The sequence below is a fragment of the Hylobates moloch genome, unplaced genomic scaffold (genome assembly GCF_009828535.3).
Source record: "Hylobates moloch isolate HMO894 unplaced genomic scaffold, HMol_V3 SCAFFOLD_11, whole genome shotgun sequence".
NCBI classification, from domain to species: domain Eukaryota; kingdom Metazoa; phylum Chordata; class Mammalia; order Primates; family Hylobatidae; genus Hylobates; species Hylobates moloch.
The window spans coordinates 102,940,459-102,960,065 of NW_026652286.1; the positions used below are offsets into that span (position 1 = coordinate 102,940,459).

Sequence of the window (19,607 nt, forward strand, 5' to 3'; positions counted from 1 at the left end):
AAAATAATTTTATTTGCCTGTTACTGTCATCCTAAAGACCAGTATTGTCAAAATCCACACCAGTGAATCTAAAGTTAGAAAACTTTTCCTTCCTCAGGATCTCATAGATTCATTACCTATGTAATGAGCTCTTTTCCCCTGCTAGGTACCTGCTTTTTACTCCCTGGTTGTAAGATATCATTGAAATGGCACCAGTTGGTCTCTAGTCAATAAAATATGACTTTATAAAGAATCAGAGCAACTTTGAAAGATGCAACCCACCCATGAGTACCCAGCTTTATACAAGAACCTGATTCAATAGCTCTAGGATTGGATGACTGCCTCTAACTAACTAGCTGCCTTTATACTCTCCTTCCAAGCTGGGGTATGGTGTTTGTGAGATCTTTGCACTTAAGCTCTACTTCACCAAAAATTGACATGTGCTGTCTAATGTAACCCTCTCTATTCTGTGCACTCTAAGTAGATAATTATTTAAGTAATGAATTACTCTGATGCCTTTTCTCACTCACATGACCTCAGCCAACACCACCGCCCAGCAAACAATAAATAACAACAGCAGGAAGTTTTATTCCATAAAGCATAAGATATTTTAATGAGAAAACGAAAACAAAATCAAACCTTAGTCTCATGTTTCTATCTAAAGACACTCAAAACTAGTTTTTCCCTGCCCATCCCTTTCATAACTGCAACTTTATGTGTGACCATGTAATAAAGGCCAGTTTAAAGATTTTTTTTTTAAAAAAAGTTTAAACCTTTTTTAAAAAGATTAAACAATCAGGCTAGCAAAAAGGTACTCAATACATATTTTCCTTATATCAAACAAGCTAATTTCAGTACAATATAACTATACAGAATATATACAATACACTTATGTTCACAAAGCAAACACTATAGGCTCAGAACAGATTTGAAAAAACATGATATTCACATTGATTACAATAACTCTAAAAATGATTGTAACATTGAAACGGCACTTAGTTTACAAAAAAGGTCACAAAAATATATATATATATATATATATATGTAGTCACCAAGAACTATGGTTCCTGTAATATACTAATAGCCAGATACTAGTATATAAAATGTGAAGTTCTGACATTGTATACATTTTTTGGAAATAAAACAAAAATCCAAAACCATTTTTGTTATTGTCAAAAGTCAAACATGCCAAGTAACTTAGCTATGGCCAGTGTCACCAAGTAAAGCCATACTTGAATGAGATGACGACTGGATTACAAAGCTGGTGAACTGGGGACTGGCACAGTTAAGAGTTGTACTAATTCTAGGAAAGGGGTAGAAAACATAAAAACACCCATCTATGTAATTTAATTCACATTTTCTCCCCTGCATCACCTTCCCTTGAGAGTTTCACAAAATGCCAGTGCCCAGAAAGAATCCTAATGCTATAACTGGCAGGGTAAAAAAGCCCCCCACCCCCGACTTCCTTGCTGCCGGGCTACAGGCAAATGTTAAAGCATTGCATCAGCTACGCAAAGCCATCAGTCACCCGTCTGGAAGACCATGGTGTACAGTTTCTGCCTAGGCTGGCTGCACTAGGAAGTACTCCAGTTTTTAAATGGAGCCAGATTTATGTTAGCCCTGTAAAATATTGAGCTACTGTAGCAGCAAATATGACATTACAGAACAAAAACAAAATTTTATTTAAAAAATTGTTACATCAAAATTTTTTTCCTTCAAATCTGTGTCCTTTAACCAAACAACAGTTATTTCTATCACTTAATTCTGGTCTATTACCTCAATCTGACTTTCTCATTATGCTTCTCTGGAAAGACACTTCCAAATCCTGGAGATTAAATTTACTCTTAAAAATGGAAATACAGGAATTTTAAAGTAAAAAAAAAAGTCTTCTAAAAGTTCTTTCACAAATATATATATTTAAATATTAAAATAGGCTACCTAGGATTTTTATAAAATGGCTTTTGAAAAGATAGTAGAGGCACAAAGAAGCCATATACTATCCTCCAAGTTGGACATAAGGTGCCATAAGGGTGCCCTACAAAGAGGCAGGCAATCTCTATCTGATGCAACAGGAGGCACCAGTAACAACAGAAACATTAAATATATTATTGGGAACTTGGACCAAAACCAAATTTTACTCTATTAGGGACTGTTGCTTTTTTAAAAAATACCTTGAGATATAAGCATTAGAAGTCATCACTTTGTACAAGGAAGAAAATGAATATAGTTTATGATCTTACTCCTTCCAAATACCTGATGTCATTCATTTCAGGTACCTGGAAGATGAAAAGCAGTGCAACTTTCAACAATTTAATGGACTACTCTCAGTATGAGAGACTTTACACAGCATCTGTCAACTTGAAAATTAAATTGGTAACTGAAACAAAAAATCTCCTAGAGAAAACACACATAACCTAATCCTAGAAAAGGCTCTCTTTAGAAAGCAGGTGTTTCTAAGAACTGCAGGAAAGGCTTCCCATCTAGAACACAGCTTCCACTAATACCAAGGGAAACGTGTATTAAGAGGAGAGACGACGGGGCTCCCTTAAAGCAGGAAGATTTATCCTTCCTCAGCAGGTGATGTACTTTGGTAACCTCAACATTCATTTATGGGATGATTTTTAATCTGTTTTATTGAATAATGAAATCTAAATACGGCTAGATTGGCATTTGGGAAAACAAGGGCAATTTAATAAAAGTCGTGACACTGGAGCTCCTCAAACAACTAGGCACCAATTTTATCAGTATATCATCACAACTGTGCCTGGGACTTTAAGCTTCATCAGCAAAATCAATCAATTTAAAAGAGAAAGGAAACAATAAAAGAATTTGACTCTATAAACCAGGTACTTTGAACAAAGACTAATAATTTTAAAGTTAAAAAAAATTTTTGTTTTTAATCCATAGTCTTTACTCTTAAGTTCTTTGTAAACTATTATGCACGTAGAAACCTTGGTATTAGTTGAAACCGGCCTGGGTCTTATACAGTGGGGGTTTACTTAAGTAAAAGTAGCACAAACACTTTAAAGGCAATCTCAATTTTTCAGATACTGCCAAACCGAGATACCAATAACATCTGAAATCTTTGCAGAGACTATTTATAAAAACATGGAACTGTTTTTATTTTCCCATCATAAAAATATAATCACGATAGAGTGGAAATGTCTAACTGTATTAGTTTAGTAAAAAGTTAAAGTGTGACTACTGATGGTACTGGTACCACAAGTCTTCATCCCATAACTGACATAGGCTTAACCCCCCATAAATATTACAACATCTCAACTTATCTATCGTCTAAAATGAAACATCCAGAGAGTGACTGTTCTTAGTTGAGCCTGGGATTGAATTAATTCCACTTTATTGTTTAATCTGAACCATTATTGCTTTTGGCTAAAATTCATCGTGCTGAGGACTTTCCAAATAAAAATACTGTCACCATACTGTCAAGCAAAAACGACACTGAAAGATAAAAATGGGTATAGGCAAAATAAGGAACGACTTAATTTAAATGTTCGTGATTGCAGTTTAAAGCCTGTGGGAGTATGCTTAGTTTTAATATTCCTCATAGACATGTTTGCCGCAATAGAGCTTCCTTGTTACCCCAATTTTGTTTCACTGCTTCAGAGAAGAAAACTTAGCTTTTATACATTCATCTCTCAATAACTTTCAAAATCTAAATACATTATAAAGCATCTTACATCAATAACTTACAGTGAAAACTACATTAAATAGTTTTGGCAACTTTGGGTCTGTTTCTTCTAACGGTAAACTTCACACTAGTTTTTTTTTTCCCAGTTAGTATTAATATTTAGAAAATTTTTAATTCTCATTCACTTGGATGTATATTTCAGAATTTCAACTTCATACTTTGCAGATGAGTGAAACAAAGTACCATATGAAAGTTTCTAATTCTTTTGTTCATCAATTCCACAAATCTCAAACTCCTTTCAGCTACAATATTAAAATTTTAGGATTATTCATTCAAGTAATAAGAATAATTCTGTGTTACAGAATTGCCACTACATTATACAGTAATATATTTTTCAAGAACTATTAAAGCTAAAAGGGACTAAAACAATCTGAGAATCTTCAAGAGTAAAAGCTGATAAAATAGATAACTGGCCTCTATTTAGAGTAACAGAATAAAATAAGAAATAAAAGACTGAAAGATTTAATACAGCTTCCAAAGGCTCCCAAGGGAACCATTAATAAACTGGAAGAGTCTCCTGAACCAGCCTATTAGTTAGAAGGTAACTGAGTTACCAATAATTATGGACATTAGATGTGTGGACTAGTCTATTTCATTTGGTAAAGTATTTTAACAAGACGAAAGTTTTTTTTTTTTTGCTAGTTATTAAGACCAAAGGGCATGTGTCATAACAGGGGACCTAATTACTGTAAGCCAGAATGATTGCTGAAATGTCAAAATGTAAGATTGAATGAGGCTATTTAAACCTTTTAGTATATTTTGTCTTACTGAAATTGATACAAAAAAAAAAAACTGGCAATGTAACTAAACGCATAACTAATTACTTGAAATAAAAAGATTACTTGAAATTCAAATTAACAAAAATCAATTTAAATATATTTGTGGGTGATAATCTCCATCTGCATCCATTTATATAAAACTTAAAATGCCAAAAAATAAAGACCAATATGAATCCCTTTATTTCAGAATTAGATGAAATCACTGACATGCTTGATGCTTCCACTATTAGAATATACCCTTTAAATGTGAAAAGAGCAACTGCAGGAGCTTTAACATCCATTATTACGGGTGAACATCTTTACTTCTAAAGTACATCACACCTATTTGGTAGTTAAAAAACTGAAAATAAAAGCTTTTCTTGTATAAAATGCTTGGTTTTAAAAAGGCAATTTATTCTGCATTCTGAAATTTAAGCCCTTTAGATACCACAAAGTTACCCTCCTGGCCTTAAGAAAGATAGCTACGTTTAAGTACTCTAAACTGGAATATTTATGTTTAGTTATACTGGTAATTTCTAATGAATGGGATAATATAACTGGCTATCTCTTTGCAATATTTTCAATATGTCCTGGTAAAAATTATGCATCTAGGCATCCCTAAGATTAATTTGAAATAAATCTAAATACTTCTATATATACAATTATCCCTTGCAAATCTGTTTCCTAAAACAGATCCAGTATCCTTAAAGTACATATATCAAGAAAAATGTACCCTCACTGAAACAGCAAAAGGCCTTTGTATCATTTTATGTTAAATACTGGTTAGTTACTGGTATTGATAAGATCTGGGCAGCAGACAACTAACCAGATTTGCATTTTCACAGTATATTCAGATTTCCCATAAAACTTGGCAATTTGTATTACCAGTGAAAATCTAAAGTTTCTACTTGGGAAGGAATACCCAGTGATGAGTAATCCCTCATTCTGAGAACACAGTCAGAATATCTTAGAGCTACCAAAATTGTGCTTGGCTCTCTCAATGTGAAGTTTTCAGGGCTGGGGATGTGCTAAAAAACACTTTTAACCAATAAATCTGCAAACCATTCTTATACATTTCTCTTCTTTATTTTTATTTCTTTCCTTCTTTTTTCTTTCCTCTTGCTCTTTCAAAAACAAAAAACCTCTTGGAACTAAGGGTAACAATGATTCCTGGTCATAATTTTACCTATTCTTGTCAATACAGATTTTAAAATTAATTTTGAGATTTATTGCTAGGCATAACAGTTTTCAAAGACCACAATGTGACATTAAAATTCCTGACCTCTCCAGTTGAGACACAGCAGTACTATATGAAGTATTATAGTCTGCTGCAGAAAGTAATGCAACCCTATCAGTGAAGAAGCATAAATGGTGGGAGCCTATCATAACCTGTATATGCTGATTCTCCTGAAGGGAACACATCTATGTTTGGAGCAAATGGGTAAAAACAAGTTCATGAGTGAGGTAAAGAGTTGAAAACAAGTTAAGGACTGCAGAATATGGGCAGACACAGAGAATCTTAACCTAAAACAGTTCTAAGGAATTTACTTTTCCTTTCTTCATGTTTTTGGGGAAAAAATTACAGAATTAGCCAATCTAAAAAAACAAATCACTATAATTAAAAATATATACATTTAGTATGGTCTAGCACCTGAACAAAACTCAGATCTTGTGTTTTGACTAAAGAACTATTTTCTATCAAATCAGGTGCTCTCATAATTATTAAACTTGGGGTATCTACACAGAACGTTATTCCAAAGTTCACTGCTCATGGACTTACAAATATTTAGGATCAATATTAGAGATGCTTTAATGGCACCAGATGAAAAGTATACCCAAGTCTAGAGGATCATATAAATTTCAACTACAGACCAGAAAGTTTCATATTTTTAGCAGCAGAAATGTAATATTCATTAGTTTAAGGTTTTCAGTTTCTCATTAGTCTTAATTTTTTTCTCCCAGATTTATGTCATAGATGAAAATCTTAGTCTATACTCATCATCTTTTCATTGTTGCCTATGTTGCGTAAAAACTATAGTAACTGTTTTTAATAACTCTGAAATATCTAAAAATATGTAAGGACAATGTATCGCTGTCATATGGGATTCAGTAAACAATCTAGTTGGGTTAAGAATGCAGCCTTGGCCGGTGCAGTGATCCCAGCAGTCTGGGAGGCCGAAAGAGGAGGATCACTTGGCCTAGGAGTTCAAGACCAGCCTGGGCACCATAGACCTCATCTCTACAAAAAATAAAAATGAAGTTAACCAGGTGTGGTGGAGCGTGCCTGTAATCCTAGATACTCAAGAGGCTGAGGCAGGAGAATGGCCTGAGCCCAGGAGTTCGAAGCTGCAATGAGCTATGACTTAGCCACTATACTCCAGCTTGGGCAACAGAGTGAGATGCCATTCTCTTTTAAAAAAAAAAAAAAGAATGTAGCCTCAACAGAGAATTCTTTATTACGTCCAAAAGAGCACAATGAAAACATCCCCAGCAATACATAGACCTATATATAAAATATAGAATATCTCCAACATTTCTACTTTACATGGCAGCACGCCAATATATGAAGAGAACATATTGATGGGGCAGGGGGAAAACTGATGCGGGCAATGACACAGCCAGGTATTAACATTCGGAGACCAGGTAAACAGCGATTTTAATCAGAAAAGCAATATGAGAAGAGTTCCTATGAAGCTGGGATTTACATACTTCATTCTCCGTTCCTGGTCATTTCATCCACAGCTTTACTGTTGTCAATCACGGTTCTTTGCCTTTGGAGTGGTACTACAGAGGTACAGAGAATGCCCATCTCAGTACCAAAATTCCACCATGAAAAATCACAACAGAAATGACAAAGCTTAAAAATAAGTATGCCAGATTTCAGAAGTATTTACCCTAATAATTTTTAAGAAAGCTTATCATAAATACTTCCAAAAACAACAGGCTTTACAAAATATTATACAACATCTTGTGTACAGCAGTAAGTATCTACTCAGGCCATTTGTCAGGCTGTTTAGTAATTAGTTTCTCGTGTACCCTCTTATCTCAAGAAGGTCAATAATCATCTGATTTTCCTCTCTAGCTAATGATCTGTTGTTAGCCTACTTTTAACAATGGAAGAAGGAACTGGTATATGTTTTAAGTCAACCAGTTCTCCCTAAGTCTCATGGTTTCTGTTTCAACATCATGTTATTGTGTACTTACAGAAGCACTCTCCCAGTTATGAAAAATAAAATCAGTTTCAGGGCTCAGAAAGTAAAAAGGGAAATTCTTTCCCAATCTCCCCCTCCCTCCCACCCGGCTTTTTTTGTTTAAAAAATTAAATTAAATTTAAATGTACAAGACCGAGCACAGGCACTTTCCAAAAAACAAAACTGAAGCCAAATCACAAAATTACTCAATAGTTATAGAAGACAGCTCTGATTTTGGGGGGTCATCTCTGGTTGCCTCAGCACAAGCACTGGTCTTTGGCTGCTCTGGCACTTCTTCCTCTTTTTCTGCCAGCCCACCAAGAGACCCCAAGGGAAAAGTGCTTTCACAATTCTGGGTTGAGGAGACCTGTGAAATTACAGGCATTTGAACAGAGGAGCTGCTTTCAAAACCGTGCTCTCCAAGATCATATTGAACAAGGGTCTCTTCTTGTTCCTGGTTTAAGTAGTCCGGTACTAGGAAATCACTAGATAAGAGGCAAAGGATGAAATATGGAATTAATTTTCAAACCAGTAATAGATAAGCAATAGTAAAAAGCTCTGATTTATACAACAAAATTGGGACTCTTCATTTCACTAATTGTTCAGTGAAGATTAAAACTCAGGAACTTTCAACTTATAAACTTTCCTAAATATGAACCAAAACATCCATTAAAACCAAAATGTATCAATCTTCCCTACCACCAATACATCAGGTTAATTATCACTTTCATTATAACTCTGGACACCTTAACAGCCTTTCTTGTTCTATGTGGAGGAGTTTCTATATAGAAAACAAATGTAGCATGCTCACTTAAACAAAGATCATCTGAGTAACTGTAATGCTTAACTTTTCTTGATTATACATTGAGTAAGAGATATATAAACCTAGCTTTGTATTACTAAACTTGACACAGGTTAGTTAAGAAACTAAGTCCTTATGCACAAATGACCTGATACATAATCTACTATAAAGTTGGGAAATGTAGAAAGTAATTTATGTGTATCCTGCTATTACATTTGGTATATGAAAATACTAGTAATTTGGAAATGAATGCCTTGAGACTGGTTACGTGTTAATCCTCAAAAAGTAATTATTGGTCCCCACAGGAAACATGGACAGTAAAATATACTAAAACAGTGGCTAATTTCCTAAAGTGATGAAATCAGAAGAGATTTTAAATTTCTTCTTCATACTTTTCTGTATTTCCTAAATTTTCTACTTATAAGCATTTTTTGGTAATTGAAACTAAGTATGTGAAATAAGTCTTATCTTAGAGGCTTTATTTAAATCTTTATTACTGAACTAAAAATTTCATTATACCAGAATTGTCAATAATATATGTAATTAGACTTGATAAGGTTATTTTATAATTTCATTGTTCAGTATTAATAAAAAATTAAAATCTGTTCATCTGCAAAGCAATTTAGAATGCCCTATGTTGCATTTTCTAAAAACTCTTCAGGTGTTAGAGAAGAATGGAGAATACAGGGCTCTGTACAGGGAAGATAAAGATAATATGAGTAGTTAACAGGAACACTATTTTAGTCCTGAACAAATTATGTTTAATATGATATGTGTAACCTAAGGTTTGGTGATATGGCAACCACACATTCAGAATTAGAGATGACTGCATTAAACAAAATGAATGTCTGGTTTGAAGGGAAAAACAAAATCTATGCAGGAATAATTTGGAATTTGTTCACAAATAAGGTTTTAAGTCAGGGGTGGTGCCCACACTTGTAGCCCCAGCAGGAGAATTACTTGACCTCAGGGGTTCGAGGCTGCAGTGCACTATGACTGTGTCTATGAATAGCCACTGCACTTCAGCCTGGGTAACACTGCAAGACCCCATCTATTCAATTAAAAAATAAAAAGTTTTTAAAAATAAGGGTGATTTAAAACGTAAAGATTTGGGCTGGGCGTGGTGGCTCACGCCTATAATCCCACAGCACTCTGGGAGGCCGAAGCAGGCGGATCACTTGAGGTCAGGGGTTCGAGATCAGACTGGCCAACACGGTGAAACCCCATCTCTACTAAAAATACAAATATTAGCTGGGTGTAGTGGTGGACACCTGTAATCCCAGCTACTCAGGAGGCTGAGGTTGCAGTAAGCCGAAATCGTGCCACTGCATTCCAGCCTGGGTGACAGTGAGACTCGGTCTCAAAAAAAAAAAAAAAAAAAAAAAAAAAAAAAAAAAGTAAAGATTTGTAAAAATTTCATTTTATGAGAAACTAAGGATTCCTACAGAAGTACAATTCTTATAAACAATTTAAAACAACAGTCTTATATCTAGAGGAGGCCTTAGAAACCATCGTTTAAAGCTTACATTTTATCTTTCTCTAAGTTTCAAGCTTTTTCATCTGTAAAGTGACATGTTTTAATCAACAGCAGTTAGTGGCAGAGCTAGAACTAGAACCTGATTTCCTTGGATGCCCTATAAATCAGAAAGATAATTCTATTATAAATTAACATTAAAAGAATAGAGCTCTAAACTGAATGAAAATAGGAATGACTTCATGATCTAAACCATCACACCCATTATAGTTGCTTTTGAAATTTTTCTTACTGGCCAGTGGCTATCCTTTATATAGAATATTTTTAAATAGAGAGAAGTGGTAAAGAATTTTATTAACATCCAGAGTCTGAAGTAATCCAGTATCACTAAGTATCATCTGACATGGTAAAATTTCCAGTAAGATCTATTTAAGGTCCATTACAGTATTACTTAAACCTTGTATTATTTAAAAAATATCTCAAGAGGACAAGTAGTCTACTTCTGCAGGAAAATATTTTTAATACCAACTATAAAATGTTTATAATTTTATATATGTAGAAGACTCAGCAAAATTTTATCAGATCAGGAGATTAGAGTATGAACAGTGGGAATCTGTAACAAATGTGACTGACTAGCTGGCAACCTGATGTAAAAACACAGAAGGCTGCCCTGAAAGCAGGAAAAGAGAGTTTAGAAGGCAGTTTTCCTGGTTGGGTTTTCGCTGTGCACCTCACCTGCTCTGGAAGTAGTTTGCTAGCTCTGATGCTTCATGGTTCAGACTCCTCAGGTGCACGATTAAATTTCCAGAGTTGGTGAACATGGCGCCACATGTTTTGCACTCGTAAATCCGAGGCTTGCGGATAATGTGCCGGGAAACCCTCATGTGGTGTTTATATTCCCCGAAGGAAGTGAAAGTGGCACTACATATCTGGCACCGGAAACAGCGTTTACCTTCATGCTTTAGGCGATGCATCTTTAGCGAGTAAGCCCTGGTGAACTTTTTCCCACAGCGGTCACACTGAAATGGTTTAATTCCTGTAAATAAAGCAAAACAAAATATCTAAAAACAAAAACTTCTGAAAAGTCATAAACCCTCCAAATTTCTGAACTATATTTCTGTAGCAACAGATCATCTGAAAAGACAAGAATTACCAGCAAAAACATATTCTAATTCAGTATCTCAGAAAATGTGCAGAATATGTGAAAAGTCACAAGTGCTTAAAAAGGAAAAGAAAAAAAGGCAGTGGGGAGGCAAACTAGGTAATGTCTACTGAAGCTGATTTTTGAACACTTTTCTAAATCATCTATTTTACTAACTTCAAAACACAATTTAACTACAGTATGTAGACAGAATGCAAATCTCCATGTAACAGCACGTATTATTTCATTTCATTAGAGGTTTACATTGAACAGATATGAAAATCATCAGTACCTACTCTCTGTTCCCTATCTCACAGAGAAACGAGAAGAAGAAAGAACAATTTTAACATCTCTGAATGTAATAAGCATGACAGAACCATCATTTGATATAATGGGTTTTTTTGGGTAATATGATGTAATATTGATAGAAATAAATGAGTTATAAAGTGTATTAATAGTCTCTTCAAATTCATTATCACAGTGTTTTGGGGAAAAAATTTTCAAACCTTTCAAAACACAATCTACGGATTGAACAAAGTCACAGAGAATTGGTGCTAGGACAGGGACTGTAAGACCTATCTACAGAAGGGGAAAGTGGGATAGTAACTGACGCAGCTGAAAACAGCAGCAAAGATCTCTTACTCATCAGAGGTCAGTGTTTTACCCACAAGAATCCTGTTGCCTTCATGTGATTCCTGAACTAAAGTTTCAAATCCCTTCTATACATTTATCCAAAATCTCTCTTACGTTTTAAAAAAATACGAACTACAAAGCTGACTCATCAGGGCACACAGAGATTTAGGACTGTAGAATTGAAAGTAAACTGCAAGAAAATATTACATTTTTAAACACACTTTTATTTGGGAATAATTTCAAACTTACAGAGACGTTATAAGAAGAACAGTACAAACAACACCCATACACACCCTTTTAACCCTATTTGCCTTACCATCTGTGTTTGTGATTCTCTATCTCACCTCTATGTGCACACCTAATATGTCTTTTTATTTACAAAGTACTCACTCCATATCACCTTATGTTCTTTTAATCAGAATACTTAACACCCATGGCAAACAACTTTCTGACATTGCATCATTTCAGCAATAAACCTTGGCTAATCTGTTTTCATTTGACTTCCCAGAGTCTTTTTTAAAACTCAGAAGCCCCTGTTTTCTATTTTAACTGGGACTGCAAAATAAAATGTTTTAGAGTGTTCACTTATGCAACAACAGGGAAGGTGACATTACCTGAGTGGATGAGCATGTGCTGCTTTAGGTTCTGAATACGGGTGAATCGCACCCCGCAGGTTGGACACTGAAAAGGTCTGTCAGGACCATTTGGACTTGGTCGTTCTGTACTGCTGGTGGAAGGAGCAATGTAGAGTTGGTAGGGATACTGAACATTTTCCAATCTAAAAAAAACAGACCAAAGAAGGCAACCAGGCTCTGATTTTTAAACTGAATAAACACTGCTATAGGTCAATTTTAAATGAAAAAAGATAAAACACTTAAAGACTTTTTGAAACAGTTTAACTGTTAGATTTCAAGTTTTACTTTAACAATATGAAAAACAATGTTAATGTCCAGAATGCCTTTTTTTTTATTTTTTGAGACGGAGTCTCACTCTGACGCCCAGGCTGGAGTGTAGTGGCGTGACCTTGGCTCACTGAAACCTCCGCTCCCGGGTTCAAGTGATTCTCCTGCCTCAGTCTCCCGAGTAGTTGGGACTACAAGTGCCCGCCACCATGCCCAGCTAATTTTTGTATTTTAGTAGAGACGGGGTCTCACCATATTGACCAGGCTAGTCTCCAACTCCTGACCTCAGATGATCTGGCTGCCTTGGCCGCCCAAAGTGCTGGGATTATGGGCATGAGCCACCGCGCCTGGCCCAGAATGACATACAACCACAGAACATATCATCAACTATTTTACCTTTGATGTCCTTAATCTCGCCAATCCTTTCCTTCTAACCACTTCTTAAATTTAGGCCTTCATTAATACAAGCCTGAATTAATAACTCTCTCCATTTAGCTCCACACTCCTCTAATCCATCCCTCTCAATGCATCATAGTGATCTGATCAAATCAGTCTCCTGTCTAAAATTCTGCAATGGCTGTTATCTTCAGAATAAAATCAAACCCCTTTGCAAGCAAGGCATACAAGATTCCTCATGATCTGAGCTCTCTGTACCTTTCTAGCCTCATTTTTTGTCATACTCCCCAAACATACCCTATACCAAATGCCTACTCATTTTACAAAATGTAGCTAGGAAGTCACATGCTCCTCCTGGAAGCCGCCTTTGATTTCTCAGTGGTTTAGACAGGCATCCTCCTATGCAGGGCAATAGAGCTCTGCAGATCACTTATGATAATCTGTTTGTCTATCTTCAATACTTATCCTTCCTCCAAAATTGATTGAGCTCCTTGAGGGAAAGGGCTGTATATCTTATCTCTATATTACTACCATGCAGCACAGTATCTCACACAGAACACACAACCCGATTAATACTTGAAATTAAGGACTCTAGGCACACTGCTGTTTGTTTATGCTTTCATTAATCCACAAATGATTCCAGTTGATAACCTCCCCTACCAGGTTTAGCTATTCAAGAAAAATAAACCTAACTTGAGTCCCTTAAATCCTTCAAGTTTTCAACAAATACAGTTTTTAAGATTGTCCTGGACCTTCTCTGAGGAAGAATGCAATCATTCAGTGGAGTCTACATTCAGTGGGTGAGACACAGATAATAAATAATCAAGGAAATTATCAGAGCAGAGAATTAAATTAGAAGGCTCTAATAGTGATTGGGTGCTGCTTGAGACTGGTGGTCAGGAAAAGCCTCCTTGAGAACTGATACCAAGACAGTGATCTCAAGGTCATGAATCTGGAGCCAACACTGTAAAAACTGAGAGAGAAAGCTTTTCAGGCAAAGGCCCTAAAGTGACAGAATGGGCCAAAGGCAGGAACAAATATGGAGTACTCCAGGAACTGTGAAAGAAGGTCTATGAGGCTAGAATGTAGTGTAAGAGGGAGAATGGTCTGAAAGGAGTTAGGCAGAAGTCATATCGTGTACGGCTTTAGAAGGCATAGCAAGGCCTACAGATTTTAGGTATGAATAAAGAATGTTAAGAATCTATAGCTTAAAACAGTGACATAATCTGACTTAATTAAAAAAGAAAAGATGATTTTGGCTGCTACATGGAAAATGGATTAGAATTGGGGAAGAATGCAATCAGAGGCTACTTTGAAGGCTATTGCAGTAGTCAAGGCAAAAGATGGTGGTGACTTAGAGTAGGGTGGCTACAGTACAGATTGGGAAAGTAGACAGGGATATATTTTATAGGCAGAGTTGACAGGACTTAAGGATTAACTACGAGGGAGATAAAGAATGGTAAGGAAAAAAGATTAAGAATAATCCTCAGATATTTTGCTTGAGAAATTAGGGGATAATGATGATGCTTACTGAAATGGGAGAAAGGCCGGAGAAACAGGATTCAGACAAGGAGTTAGAAATCAAGAGTTCTGTCTTGGCCTTGTTAAATGTGAAATGCCCTTTATACATTTATGTGGAAATATCAAGCAGGGAGGGAGTTATGGGTATACAGATCAGACTTTGGCAGATGTTTTTCACAGCAGTCCATACAGTACACATTCTGACTCTGCACACCATACAGTCTGTTTCAACCACTCAACTCTGCCATCCACAAACAATATGTCAGCAAATGAGCGTGGCTGCGTTCCCATAATACTTGATTTACAAATCAAGGTGGTAAGCTGGAATTGGCCTGTGGTTCATAGTTTGCCAACACTTGATACAGATACGATTTAAAGCAATGGGACTAGGTAGTTTTGGAAATGCTGGGGAAAAAAAAGCCTCGTATAGGTGCTCTAATTTATAATGTGATGATGCTACTTCATTACTTTGAAAAGTATACTGAAGTGAGGTTGTAATAAACTTCTACAACTCTGAGATGAAATGCTTGAATTTGGAGTTGTGAACACAACCCTTACGAGGTAACGAAATGCTATGTTAGTACTGACCGGTCATCATCATCCGGAGGAGCATTAGTGCTAGACGTGCTTTGAAGTGTAGGCAACCCCTCAGAAACGCCTTCATCTACTGAGCCTGTGAATAAGAGAAAGAGGACAACTGTAATCCTTTGGTGTGAATAAGCCAAGATTGTAACTGAAAGCTATATTATATCTAAGCCTCTGACATATATTATCTAGTGTTCATATCCTGAATTATTAATCCAAAGTAGTGTTCTATATGTATGTGTATATATATATATATATATTTTTGAGACTGAGTCTCGCTCTGTCGATCCAGGCTGGAGTGCGGTGGTGCGATCTTGGCTCACTGCAAGCTCCGCCTCCTGGGTTCACGCCATTCTCCTGCCTCAGCCCCCCGCTACAGGCGCCCGCCACCACACCCAGCTAATTTTTTGTATTTTTAGTAGAGACGGGGTTTCACCGTATTAGCCAGGATGGTCTCGATCTCCTGACCTTGTGATCCACCCACCTCGGCCTCCCAAAGTGCTGGTATTACAGGCATGAGCTACTGCACCCGGCCGTGTTCTATATTTTTAAATGTTTGTGATTAAAAAAAAATCACATGTAAGATAATAGTCTTATATTACTGTTTAAGTTTAGAAATATTTCTTTGACACATTTCAGAAAGCAAGCAGGGCAATTCAAAAGCGAACAAAAATCCACATAAAACTGAATAATTAACCATTTAAAGACACTGAAATTTTAATTTTTTAAACTTATTTAAGACATACAACTTGTTGTACAACTTTTATACAGAATTTAACAGATAAAGTGAACACCCGGGCAACCTCTACACACAAGCCACACGAAAGCACTGCCAGCATCCTGGAAGTCCCCATTCATCCTTACCTGATCATAAACCCCTCCCTTCTCCAAAAGCTTCTTATGGTTATCATTTTCCTCCTCCCATTCTCTCACTTTTAAAAGTAATTTTATCTTGAATACAAGTATCCATAAAGTAGGTATTCGTTCTTGCTGGAACACAGCTTTGGCTGGACTAGGGCTGCTTCTGCCCTACAGTGGCAGAGTTTAGTAGCTTTTGGTTGTGACAGAGACCGTGTGGCAGTTATGTCTAAAATAGTTATTTTGCCTTTAAAGGAAAGTTTGCCAAGGTTTGCCATAAACAATACTTTTTAGTGTTGTCTGGCTGTTTTATATAAACCGGGTCATACTATATGTCTTCTGTTGTCTTGCTTCTTTCCTCCAACATTGTGGACTCATCGTTTTTACGTGTAACCAAAGTTTATTTTCATTGTTTATAATATTCATCATTATCCATTTTACTCTTGATGGACAGTTTTTGGCTAAGAACAATGCCGCTATGAATATCCTTAATGCGCATGAGCATGCTTTTCTCCATGGTAAAGACTTAGGAATGGAGGTGGCATATATGTAGGAATGGAACTGCTAGGTCACTGAACACATTTATCTTCAACCTTATTAGAAAATACTAAACTCTTTCCAGAGTGACTGTACTAAATTCACATCACTGCTAGCGTATCAGAGTTGTGTTGCTCCATATCCTCACCAATATTTGGTATTGCTGGATTTTTAAGTTATTACCACTGGTTTTTAAAATTACCACCAACCTGGTGTATGTGTTACAATATTTCATGGTGGTTTGAATTGCATTTCCCTTATTATTACTGAGGTGAATCTAGTGTCACATATTTACAGAATCTCCCTTCCTCCCTCTTTGGTGAAATGCCGGAGTTGTCTGCCTTTTCAGCATGAGAGTTCTTTTCATAATTTGTATATAAGCCCTTGGTCAGTGACACATACTACAAATATCTTTCCCCATCCCATGGCTTTTTTTTTTTTTTTTTTTTTCCCTTTCTAATGGCTTCTTTTGATGACCGAAAGTTTAACATTTTAATTTAATTAATCTTTTTCTCATTGTTATGGCTTTTTGGTCTTGTTTTTAAAAAATCTTTCCCTGTCTGAAATTATCTTATGAAAAATACCATGTTTTGCCTTATGCTTTGTTTTTTCTTTAACCCATCTGGATTTGACTTTGTGACCAAACACGTCATGAAAGGTCTGCCTTCTCCGCTCTGCAGTGCCACCTCTGTCATATGTCATGTATAAATACAGAAGTCTGTTTTCGGGTTTTCTATTAGTTCCATCTGCTTATCTGTCCTTGTATTAATGCCAATCTTTAGTTACCGTAGCTTTATAATAAATGTTGCTATCAAGTAGAGAAAGTTCTCTGACCTTGTTCATTTGCTTTCTGAACATTCTTGCTATTTTTTGCCTTCTGCATTCCTATATACATTTGAGAATCAGCTTGTTGAATACAGGTGGAAATAAATATTCCATTTCTCCCCTTCTATTTGTTTAGAAGTTACACAATATTTTCCTATTTCTTTTTATTGGTTGCCTTAGAAATTAGAGATATACTTTGTTTATCAAAGTCTAAAGTTAAAACCTTTACTTCCTTCTGGATAATACAAAGATCCTAGAAGCTTTAACTCCATTTCCCACCACTTCCATCCTGTCATTTACATATTGATATTTTACTTCTTTGTTCTGATTAAGCCCCATAGACATTATCATATATACATGTTCTCATATTTACCTCTTCCTTTGCTGTTCATTCTTGCAAATGAAACCTCCCATCTATGCTCACTTTACTTCTGCTAAAAGTCCATTCTTTATAACTTTTTTGGCAATGATTTGCTGATGATCAATTCTTTTTGTTTGAAAACATATTTCATTTATATATTTTCAAATATAATTATAATATTTCATTTATATATTTTTCAAATATAATTCATTCTTGAAATATATTTTTACCCTGTGTAGAAATCTAGACTGGGAGTTATTTTCTTTCAGCATACTGAGGATATCATCCCACTGGTTTCTGGTGGTGTTAAAAAGTCATTATTCTTTTGAAGGTAATGTCTTTTTACATTTCTTTTTTCCTGAATTTTCTCTACAATGTATCTAGGTCTGTGTTTCTTTTTACTATTCCTGTTTGGGACTGGTGTCTTTCATCAAATCCGGAAAATTCTCAGCCATCCTCTCCTCTCTCTTTAGAGCTTCCATCAAACCTACATTTGTTGTCTTCCACACCCTTCTCCTCTTTGCTACTGCAGTTTCCACCACTGTGTCTCTCTCTGTGTAGCACTGAAGTAATTTCTTCTAGTTTATCTTTTAATTTCCTAATTCTCTCTTCTGTTGAGTGCAATGTGCTGCCAAAATGTTCACGGCGATTTTAATTTTGGTTATCATTTTTCTTGTCTAAAAGTCCCATTTGGTACTCCCTTAAATCTGCTATGTCACTTTTTATAGTTTACTGTTCTCTGCAATTATTGTTCATGTTTATTTTGTTAAATACAGTAAGCATATTTATTTTATATGTGCTTGAAAACTACGCCAAGTGGCAATGCCAGTATACTTCTGCTGCATTTAAAAAACACATTTTTTTTCCTGTTGGTTCTCTCTGCCTTGTTTTCTTGAGTGCTCTGGTAATTTTTCGACTGGTTATCGCCCTTGAAAATCATTTGCAGGAAACTGAGTTGCTGAGGTCAGGATACATAATGCCCTTTCCCAGAGAAGTTTTATGTTTGCTTCTGCTAGGTTCCTGCCCAGCATGATCTATATGAGATTCACTGAGATTCCTTGGCCTACCCACTCAAAGTCTGTGCTGTAGCAATCTGTAAGTGGTCTGGCAGTAACTTCTCAGGGATGTGTTTCCCTCTCTTTTTCTGTTTCTAGTCTGCTCATTGCCAAGGCAGGTTTTTCCACAGTCCCCTGGAGTTTGGAGGACAGGGAACAGGTTCAGTTCTGACAGTACAATCCCAAAGGACAATGCACATGAGCATGCTTTTCTCCACCGTATATACTTAGGAATGGAAGTGGTATATATGTAGGAATGGAGCCGCTAGGTTGCTGAACACATTTATCTTCAACCTTATTAGAAACCACCAAATTCTTTTCCAAAATGATTGTACTAAATTTACATCACTGCTAGCAGAATATCAGCGTTGTGCTGCCCCATATCCTTACCAACACTTGGTATTGCTGGATTTTTAAATTATTGCCAATCAGGTACGTGTTATAATACACACATTAAGCAGGGAGCAGGTTTAGTTCTAATGTAAACCTGCTCCCTGCTTAATGTGTGGGGCAACTTTTCTAAGACTTTACAACTTTTACACACTCTGAGCTTTCAGTTTCATTTCTCCTGCTCTTTGAGTTGATCAACCAAAGCCCATTTGTGTTTTGGCAAATGTCTTAAAGGCAAAACTGATTTTAGTGCTCTGATGATCTACTTACCTCCCTGAGCCAGGTTTTCTCCCCTAATTTAACCTTGCAGTTCCTTGGCCATCTTTTCAGCTTTTCAAACAGTTTAAAAGTGAATTTTTAAAAACTTAAAATTTATTGTTTGTGGTGGGACAGTAGACTCAAACAACCTAGCTTATTCTTGCTAGGTAATGAACTCTGCCAATTTCTTTACTGAACACAAATTAGCTGTGTTGCACCAAATGAACAAATC

General features: G+C 36.0%; 1 protein-coding gene across 8 annotated transcripts in view; it reads right to left on the reverse strand.

Moving 5' to 3' along the window:
• Positions 1 to 563: 563 nt before the first annotated feature.
• Positions 564 to 19,607, reverse strand: part of ZBTB44 (zinc finger and BTB domain containing 44) — an 88,889-nt gene continuing 69,845 nt past the window's right edge. Inside the window, exons 3-7 of one of the 8 annotated variants that reach the window (XR_009215529.1) lie at positions 15,095 to 15,179; positions 12,302 to 12,465; positions 10,866 to 10,949; positions 9,966 to 10,073; positions 7,990 to 8,122 (exon numbers count right to left, since the gene is read on the reverse strand). Coding sequence is in view for 7 of the 8 variants with exons in the window: in XM_032167897.2 (XP_032023788.1) it covers positions 7,840 to 8,122; positions 10,649 to 10,949; positions 12,302 to 12,465; positions 15,095 to 15,179 (833 nt within the window). In the remaining variant the exon portion in view is untranslated. Of the gene's footprint in view, positions 8,123 to 9,965; positions 10,074 to 10,648; positions 10,950 to 12,301; positions 12,466 to 15,094; positions 15,180 to 19,607 lie in introns of all 8 variants that reach the window. The other 7 variants (XM_032167901.2, XM_032167899.2, XM_032167902.2 and 4 more) reach the window with 7 other exon arrangements.